Source organism: Asterias rubens, chromosome 10, assembly GCF_902459465.1.
Source record: "Asterias rubens chromosome 10, eAstRub1.3, whole genome shotgun sequence".
NCBI classification, from domain to species: domain Eukaryota; kingdom Metazoa; phylum Echinodermata; class Asteroidea; order Forcipulatida; family Asteriidae; genus Asterias; species Asterias rubens.
This window is the reverse complement of record NC_047071.1, coordinates 11,883,204-11,892,731: the sequence shown is the minus strand read 5'-3', so window position 1 is coordinate 11,892,731 and position 9,528 is coordinate 11,883,204. Positions and strand designations below refer to the sequence as shown.

General features: G+C 41.9%; 2 protein-coding genes across 3 annotated transcripts in view; one reads left to right on the top strand and one right to left on the bottom strand.

Moving 5' to 3' along the window:
* Positions 1-2,324: 2,324 nt before the first annotated feature.
* On the bottom strand, positions 2,325-8,700 carry LOC117296050 (glycosyltransferase-like domain-containing protein 1). Of its 2 annotated transcripts, none has more exons than XM_033778912.1 (9): positions 8,497-8,700; positions 6,895-7,115; positions 6,258-6,425; positions 4,960-5,547; positions 4,374-4,483; positions 3,976-4,120; positions 3,553-3,623; positions 2,895-2,986; positions 2,325-2,538 (listed from the first exon to the last, which is right to left on the bottom strand). In XM_033778912.1, exons 1-9 carry the CDS (start codon positions 8,500-8,502, stop codon positions 2,377-2,379), a joined length of 1,563 nt encoding a protein of 520 aa, XP_033634803.1. In that variant the 5' UTR covers positions 8,503-8,700; the 3' UTR covers positions 2,325-2,376. The 2 variants fall into 2 exon arrangements, with proteins under 2 accessions (XP_033634803.1, XP_033634804.1); XM_033778913.1 differs by having other exon boundaries at positions 8,515-8,700.
* Positions 8,701-8,983: 283 nt separating this feature from the next.
* The window catches only part of LOC117295673 (sorting nexin-27-like), a 69,884-nt gene continuing 69,339 nt past the window's right edge, over positions 8,984-9,528 (top strand). The window contains exon 1 of the mRNA XM_033778385.1: positions 8,984-9,240. Within this exon, the coding sequence (XP_033634276.1) occupies positions 8,984-9,240 (257 nt within the window). The remainder of the gene's footprint in view (positions 9,241-9,528) is intronic.

The following is a 9,528-nucleotide window of genomic DNA, read 5'->3' as shown; positions in this document are numbered from 1 at the left end:
ACAGATCAACTTTTCTTTATGGCTTGAACTGCTTCCTCAGACATACCAAACTTTACTTTTGGGGGTGGGGGGGCTATTTTTTGTTGAAGCTCCAGTACATAATTTAGTTCAATACTGGGTCCAATTTCATAGAGTTGCTTAACTAGAAGATTTTGCTTAACAATTGTCTGCTAAGCAGATATAAGCATGATACCCAAGCTTCAGCTTTATCTTTTTGGGGCTTACTGATTTCTACGAGGAAATGCTTAGCAAAATTGATGTATGCACTTAACCAACTGGTTAGCATAAGTTATATGGTTCGTCCAGGACCCAATTGGAGAGACATACCCAACTGAGGTATTGCCTGATTCTTTGTGTTGGTTACAAATCAGTTTTGGGACAAGTCAAAATATTAAATGTCACATGGTATTTTGGCTGGTAAACTATTTTGCAGGGGTTATTTTTATCTTCACGGTCATTGATTGTTAAATACTCCCAAAATCAATGGTCATAGAAATAGATTTAGTGAAAAGCACTGCAGCTGTTGATAGTATAAACTATTTATAGAAAGGATTCCCTGCGAAGAGTTATGGTAATTTGTCGGCCCAAAACCATTTGAATGAAATCTGACAAATAATTCATGTATGAATCATTTCTCCGATTCAAATGTTTTGGGGTGAAATAATATCCAGACCATATCACTTCGAAGGGAATCCTTTCTCAAAATAGATTAAAGCCAGTGGACACTATTGGTAATTGTCAAAGACCAGTTTTCTCACTTGGTGTATCTCAACATATGCATAAAATAACAAACCTGTGAAAATTTGAGCTCGATTGGTCGTCGGAGTTGCGAGATAACTATGAAAGAAAAAAACACTCGTGTCACACAAAGTTGTGTGCTTTCAGATGTTTGATTTCGGGACCTCAAATTCTAAACTTGAGGTCTCGAAATCAAATTCGTGGAAAATTACTTCTTTTTTGAAAACTACTCCACTTCAGAGGGAGCCGTTTCTCACAATGTTTTATGCCATCAACCTCTCCCCATTACTTGTTACCAAGTAAGGTTTTATGCTAATAATTATTTTGAGTAATTACCATTATTGTCCACTGCCTTTAAACTATCATCAGCTGCAGTGCTTCTCATCACGTAAGTTGTTATGGTAATTAATTAATTTTGGAGTATTAACCTATCTCTGACGCTACCTTCAAAGCTTTCACAATTGGCCAATGGTTCATTTGAGAAGCCATCGTACAATTCTAACCGAAAGCAAATACGGTAGTTACCTGATATTGCTAAATTTGCAGATTATTAGTTTTTGTTTCTTAAAGGAGTGAGCTGAGTTTGTTAATCAAAAGTTCTCCGTTAAAGTTTTGTGTTATTTTTTTGGGAAGTCCTATGTACAAACCTTGGGTTATGACAAGAATGTGTAGAATATTAAACATATTGGTATTGTTAATAATAAAAGCATTGATGATTCAGGAGATGGTTCTGTGTCTTTTATTTTCCTTCTTTCAACCAGTCTAGAATGCGACTCCCTCTAGCAGGGCTCAAACTTAGGAGAAAAATTCAAAGCTTTTAGCTAAACATTTTTTTTGGGAATTCGAGACTTAAACAAGCTAGTGAAAACACCGAGATCATTTTAAGAACTCGCTCTGTGGCAGTGCAGTTAATAACGAGAAGTCCCCTCGATCCACTGAGCGAAAGTAGTCCTGGCAGATTTCCTAACCCCTGGCGAGATCTACTCCACGGCAATAAAATAAAGAAACAATTTTTGTTTCAACCTGATATTTAAAAAAAAAATTTTTTTTATAACCAATAAAAAAATGCATAAAATAAGTTTGACATTCTAAGTTTGGAGAGGGTACTTTTTTCATGGTACCTCATATTAGCTACATTGTAAATACCTAGTTCTTTTAGGAAGTTGTCCATGTATTTGAAACTTGTTGAGGAGTGGGGAGGCATTCCGCAAGTGAACTTTAAGTGGAGTGACAGGTGGATTCTTCATTACGTGGTATAGCTATAAATGCAGTGAAGAGTGTGTTAAGATTTGCAGTGTCAACTACTGTCTCCACCAGGTCCTATGGGGCAAGTGAGTGGCTGTCAACCAAGTCGCTTGTATTTTTAGCATGTGACCTCTGAATTATGAGTGTGGGGAATATTTTCTTCAGGCGTTTCTTCAGATTGTGGGACTGGTAACTCCTCGTACACACTTGATGAAGTTGCGCCGCAGTGGCGTAAAGAATTTCATTATCTTCCGGTAATCCTCTTCTGGATGACCTCTTCAACCCGGGTGCTTTATCCGATGGACCAGATTTGGTCACGAACTGAGATTTTGTTTTTGGAGGGGGGGGGGGGGGGGGGGTTGATGTGCCACCCTTTTTCTTTGAGTTTTATTGTCAGCTGAGTGATAGAGATGAAACTTGAGCTGCTTCGGAGGGGATAGCCGCTGTTGCCACTTCACTGTGGGGAGTTTCTTCTCGGTTGATCAATGACGTTGGGTCCAATAGTGACAGGTAATCGCATCTTAATTTCTCCCAGCTAAACTTTGAGATATCGCACTGTAGCAAAAAAACAATATGGATGATGATTGTGTCAAAATGGGTTTAAGTTTTGGGTATGTTTGCACACACAGCCATGTTTATGGTGCCAACCGAGGACTTCTCTTTGTTCTCCCATTGGTTTTGTACACGAAATCGAATCGAGGACGTCCTCGTTGTGACTTTTTCCTTCGTTTGAATGCGTAGGCGTGCCCACTCTGTGCAAGCTACATTCCTGTGTAGTGTGCACATTGCTTTATTGTGTAAACATAAAACTGGCCTTCTTGAAACCAGTTACCGGTATTTAGAAAAGATGTGCTTTCCTTACTAGGCTTCAAACTAGGCTTCAAAAAATCACAACTTATATGCACACAAACCTTGAGAATATGTTTTCTTATAAGATGAGGGTGTCTACAAAACTCCCTCAGTCTTTTGAACAGCTGTTGTGGTGTAGAGTACAGGTATTCCTCTGTGGAATAAGAACAGCCAAGTACAGCAAACAATACGATTTATTATGAGAAATGGACCATTAAAACTTAAAGGGGAGGAAGGTACAGGCTGGCTTAGAGGAGCAGCCGTCGATTTCACCAAACTCTTCCTAACTTAGGATCAATCTTAGGACTTAGGACGGGTTCAGTTCCGTATCCAAATTCGTAGGACGACTTGAACCCATCCTAAGTTAGGACGGGTTACCCGTCCTAACTCGAGTTAGGATTAATCCCAGCGCTTCGTGAAATCGGCCGCTGGACTGACTACATCCCGCTTAAAACTAGCAAGAGATAGGCAGTCGATTAGGCCTTCAGGGAGATTGTTCCAGATCATAATGCTGTCAGGAAAGAATGAGTGGTGTATCCTAAAACACTAGAGATGCAAATCAAAAGAGCAGGATTCTTTTAAGCCTAAAGAAAATAACTGACCTAGGCAACCAGGCAGCCAAAAAAATTATGATTTCAGATAAAAATCTTAAATTCCCCTGCATTTTGTTACTCGATTTGTTCTTGAAAATGAGAGCAAAGCCAACACAAATGAACTTACGTGGAAATATTTCTGGGTACACTAGTCGATTCGGGCAGAGTGGATAGCACCCACAATGCACTGCTTCCAACCTGTACATTTTAAAACACGAAATAACAACAAGTGGCCATGTGTGATTCTAGCGAAACAGGTTGTAGTGTAATAACAGTATGGAAAAACCCTGTGCACTATCAAAGTATGGACTTACTGTATGAAAATGCAAAGTCAGGATAAATGTGCAAGCTGGCTGCCAAACTTCCTTGCTAACCCGTGAAATATGCTCACACCAAATCAATTTTGTTCTGATACAGTTAGCACGTAAAGTTGCTTACCATTATTCATCGCTATGAAATTGGCCCCTGGTTGGATCCTGACATCTCTCACAAAATCTACAAAATGTTGACTACATTCATGCACCCCCCCCACCCCTCACTTCAAACTCACATTGCAACTCCAAAGAACTCGTGGTTTGCCGTCGACACAGCAACATCAGCAGCCAGTAGCACTTTGTAATACTCCACCTTGCTGGGGAGATAACCCCAGTTGATGATGTGGTCCATGAGCTTGGGCTGAGTTTCACTAAAGACGTCTACGGTAGGAACAAGAATTATATGGAAGTTATGACCCATACCCAACCTTTTGGTCAAGTGGTTAGACTGCAGGGCTTTCATTCACGGGGTTGTATGTTGAAATCCTACCAAGCTAACTATTGATTTCACAATGAATATGGTATAAAGTATTGACGACAGACTCTCATGCCGCAGCATCTCTATAATTGCAAATGATAAATTGAAGCATTCCTGGAGTTTAAAAAAAAGATTCAACAATGGTATTTGAGTTACCGGGTACTTCAGAGAATTTTTCTCCCAGCACGGAGAGTCTGAAATCCAGGCCCAAGTCGTGGAGTTTCATCACGGTGTGGAAAAATAGGTCAGGGTTTTTGTCGTGTTCCCTGCAAACAATTAATCAAGGTGAAGACATAGTTAGAATAATACATGGATTAGATTTGACAAGCTTTGCAAAAGCTTGCCCCAAATCATGTGACAAAGCAACTGTCTCTGGAGTCCGAGTAATTCAAATATATCTTGTGATCGAGCACATCATTGTACCAGACAATATTTAAATCAAATGGCTACCTATTAAGGAATTTGAGATTGAGGTTTTTTTTAATAGATGACAAATTTGCATCAGGAATAAAGAACATGATTCGGTTTTATACCCTTACACAGATGTATGTGTTAGCACTGTATCCTCGATACTTTTCTGAGTTCTGGGTAAAAATTCATAGACATTACTCGGAAAGGATTTGAATCCACGACCTTGGCAATTCTAGAGCAGTGTCTTTACCAACTAGACCACCGAGATTGCCCGGTAGCTAGAGGCAGTTGGAGTTCTGTATGGGTTTAAAAAAACAAATAAGCACTGTACCATCTGTGAGCCCATAGTATGTGAAGAGGATGCTGAGACGTCGACTTCAGATCAGGACATCCCTCTCCTGGTGATACATGACGATTGCAGTCACCAGTTTGCTCATTCGCCTCCTTAGAGTGACTGTCTCCATCTTTGCCCTCGGAGCCATCCATTCCAGCCTGACTACTCTTATCAAGCAACTTCAGTGAGACATTTTCTAAATCATCCCTTGAAGATTGTGTCTTAGACTCGTCGTCGCCAGACCCTGCATCATGGCTTACCATCTCGCCAGTTCTTAGACAATCTTCGGAGAGTCTTCCAGATGAGGAGGAATCGCTGGCCCTAGTTGGGTCCTCACCAATCTTTGAATCATTCGAGCCGAGGACTGAACTTTGTCTACATCCTCCAACGTGATTACAAGAAAGATTCTCCAAACTTGGTAGCTCAAGAGGAAAGTACAAGACTCTGCACTTGGGTCGGATCTGGGAAGCAGTGCCCTTTAACCTATAGTCTGGTACCGGGATCACACCAAGGAAGGATTCAATGGATGATAAGAAGGATTCCATGTTGTAGCGAGAATTGAAGAGAACCGTGTCTGCAACAAGACTGAAAATTTAAAACCCCAAAAAACATAAATGTAACCTATAAGATACCAACAGATACCTTTTGATGACTTTATTGGAAAGGTGCTTTAGGCAAGGAGAAACCTTGTTGACAGGAAGCCATGCTTGGCAATTGACAATCCAGTGGCTGTTTGAGTATTCACAACCACTGTGCTAAAACATGGGCTTGAAAATTATACTGAACAGCGTGTGTACATTTTTCCTCTGGTGATGTCATATGGGAGAAAAATTCTTTTAAAACTTTCAGTTACTGGGGCTCGGTAATAATTTTTATAAATTTTGACACTTGCATTTTCTGAAAATGTCAAAATTTAAAAAAATGAGTACAGAGCCCAAGCACGGTGCAGTGTCCTTCAAACAATTCCTTTCTAAACCTTACACAAACATGCACTATTTCATGCCAATAAGCCTTTTTGAGGTATGGCGGACGTGAAACGCGCGTCACACGCGGCGCGACTTATGCCACGCTCACCATGTTGGTGGTCATTAGGTTTACGTGTAAACTCCCGCGTCGCCTAAAATGCGCACTTCACTGAATAACACACGTTCTATTTCTATGGTCAATATGCACAAATTTACCCAAACCTTATAGTGTTGTAGCATTGTGTGTCCGCCATATCTCAAAAAGGCTTATGCATTAACATCAATCACAATGACCCCCTCCCACCATAGAGCCAAATGCCCTCAGCTCACCATGATATGATCTGATTGTAGCCAAACTGGAAGTCCCGATCCTGTTGTTTCCTGATGGGATAAATCAGCTGATTCTCATGGAAGTACAAGACTTTATGAACACCGGCAAGATCCGCCCTAAGGGCCACCAACTCGGCAAGATTCAAGACGCTACTTGCAAAAAGAACCCTGAAAAATATGTAAACAGAAATAATTATTATCAAGTAAGGGGGAAACTGGCTGGGTAAATCTTTGTTCAAAACCCAAATAATTATTAGAAACATTTTGTGAGAACATCTCAATGGTAAAGGGGGCCTAAGGTCTTGTTTGGGGAAAGTGTTTGGGCTGAAAAGGGTCACTCATGGTCACGCAAAGGTTTCTTTGAATAGGGACAATTGTTATCCTTATTGGGCAAGTTTCCAATCGGGCACTACACAAGTATTAGCCTACTCCCAGAACTGTGAGGTTTGATCTGATATCGTCTCTGCTACCGTGGAGGCGATAGCGGAAGTAATCTCATTGTTCTAGGACAAGAACCACTCAACTTGGAATAGTTTCTAAAAGTAGACAGATGACTGTTTCATTGTGGCGATAATCGTTACCCTTAGCTCAGGAGGATGGAGGGTTACAATTATTGCAACTAACTGTATTAACCTACTTATAAGATTGATTTCTCGGCACAATCTGCGCAAAATGGAGAGCAGACGTCCTCGCCTTCCAGTGCCATTTCTTGGCAGGCAGTGTATACTTCACGCAGGAGGGCACCCTCTCCATCAGTACATCGATCAACTGTTTGTGCGATCCTCCGTAGAATGGTTCGATAATTAACGCTCTGTGGCCATTCTCTTCTTCTTCAGGACAGTCCATCTCCTGCTTCATCTTTGATCAAACAAAACATTATATTGAATTTCAAATTAAACTTAGGCAGATATCCATGGAATTCCTACATCCCTTGCATTGTAGGCCTATAACTTTGACATTTTTAGAAGGATTATTTAAAACAAGTTATAACTTTAAAAGAAAAGAAACTGAAGTGCGACACAGTCCCCGCTTTTTACTCTTAGAATTATGAGGTTCGTTCCGATATCGTCTCCACATGAGATGATAGCGAAACGAACCTCTCATTAGTGAGTCTACTTCTACTACAACTAGGACAAGTCCCCGCCTACTCCTAGCTAGAACTATTTTGGTTTCGAGACAATAGCCGGACGAAACCGAAATAGTTCTAGGAGTAGTCCGCGCCCACCCCTACTCTGCTTCTCAGGAGTCCCAGGATACAAATACAGTAATTGGATTTGAACAGGCCCTGTACCCTTTTGTAAAATGTTAAAAAGTTAATAAAGTTTGGTTCAAACAATTTTGAGTGTCAGAATCAGAGTGTTACACAGCAGCAGCTGCAGTGTCAATTCGAATGCCAGTCATCTCGCCACCTGACAAGCTCGCCACCAACAAAGTCGCCCCCTGCAAAGTCGCCCCCTACCCGGCTCGCCCCGGGTTGAAACAAAGTCGGCCCCTGGCAATGTCACCCCCAAACAATGTCGCCCCCTAGCAATGTCGCCCCCTGACAATGTCGCCCCCAGCCAATGACGCCCCCCCTAGCAAAGTCGCCCCCAGATGTTATTCGGAAAATAATTAAGGCTACAATAATTTTGGTAAAAAAATATAGTTAAAACATTTTCAGAAAAAATTCCGTATGAAGTAATGTGCTTGTGGAAGGTCTAAACCTAACCCTTACCCTAACCCTAACCCTAACCCTAACCCTTAACTATTTTCTGGGGGCGACTTTGCTAGGGGGCGACATTGGCTGGGGGCGACATTGTCAGGGGGCGACTTTGCTAGGGGGGCGACATTGTCAGGGCGCGACTTTGTAACAACTCGGGGCGAGCCGGTTAGGGGGCGACTTTGCAGGTGGCGACTTTGTTGGTGGCGAGCTTGCTAGGTGGCGAGATGACCAGCCCCCTGTCAATTCATTCAATTGCTGACCTGATGAAATTGCGTTCCTTGATTGAGATATACCACAAAGTAATTTGCAGATACATTTCTGCAGGTTTAGTGTCTAAATTAATTCCATGGAGGTAGATCCATTCTGTGTCTATCTGTCGAATACTGCAACAAACCCTCACAGGATAAGTTGCAGGTGGACACAAATTAGTGGTGAGCTCCCCTTATGAAAGTGGTCATTTTGGATTTTATCTAGCCTAGTTTTGAATGAGTCTATTGAAGGAGCTTCTATAATATATACAGGTAGGCGGTTGCATACCTCCATGCTAAATCGTACCTGGATCCTAGTGCCGGGCTCTAAGTGAGATGAGCTCCCCCGCTTGTTGCACTAAAGCAGTCACGATCACTTTCACGATCGAACAGCAACAGCCAGATTTTGTGCACGTGCGCTTGTTTTTTTAGAAGGCCGCCCTCTAGAGATGAAGTCGTGCCAGCAGTGTTCAAGTCACATGACTTGAAAACGTCCGCCTCCCCCCCATTGTGCTGATATAATTTCCTGCATGCACTCAATCAATGGAGAACTCTGAACCTTAAACTCGAAATATTCCTGCAGTTTGCTGCTTCAATTCAGCACAGCCAATAATTGTCACCCGTATAGCGTGCTCGTAGAGGTCACATACGGTAAATGCACTTGATAATATCAGGTAGTTTGCACACAAAAATACGAGAGACGTTGCCACTACCTCCGGAGCTTACCCTTTAATTTAGTTTTGAGGAAATCGTCAACTTGACATGTGTACGTGAACATGGCGGACGACGAGGATGGATCGAGCGCTTCGGAGCGCTCACCCATGGCGCTGCAAGCCAACAAACCCCGGGTTGTCACCATCTCGAAGAGTGACACCGGCTTTGGGTTTAACGTGAGGGGTCAGGTCAGCGAAGGGGGACAACTGAAGAGTATCAACGGCGAGCTGTACGCCCCCCTGCAACATGTCAGCGCCGTGTTGGAGGGAGGGGCGGCCGAAAAAGCCGGTGTGTCGAAGGGAGACCGAATTCTGGAAGTGTGAGTATTCATTTTTCATGTAGGGAGATAGCCCCCATGGTGCAATGTATGTTTTATGCCATTCTGTTTATGTGATTGTGGTATTCTTTAGTGTTTAACTTTAATAAACATTAAAGTGTTTTTCTTTCAGAAGCAAATAAATATTTGTTTAAAAAATAAATGACATGCAATGCATGAAGAATGCGCTGCGCATGCTGATTACTTGACAATACAAACTTCAACACAACAACATCATGTGAACTATTTGTAGTGGGGGTAGTGTTCAGGCTGTTCCAATGAAAAATTAAA

Excerpts from the sequence above, each read along its gene's own strand:
- LOC117296050 (XM_033778912.1), bottom strand. Across the intron at positions 5,548-6,257 it reads TACAATCAGATCATATCATG|TCTTGTTGCAGACACGGTTC; the intron begins GTGAGCTGAGGG and ends TTAAATTTTCAG. Across the intron at positions 3,624-3,975 it reads GAGTTCTTTGGAGTTGCAAT|GTTGGAAGCAGTGCATTGTG; the intron begins GTGAGTTTGAAG and ends TAAAATGTACAG.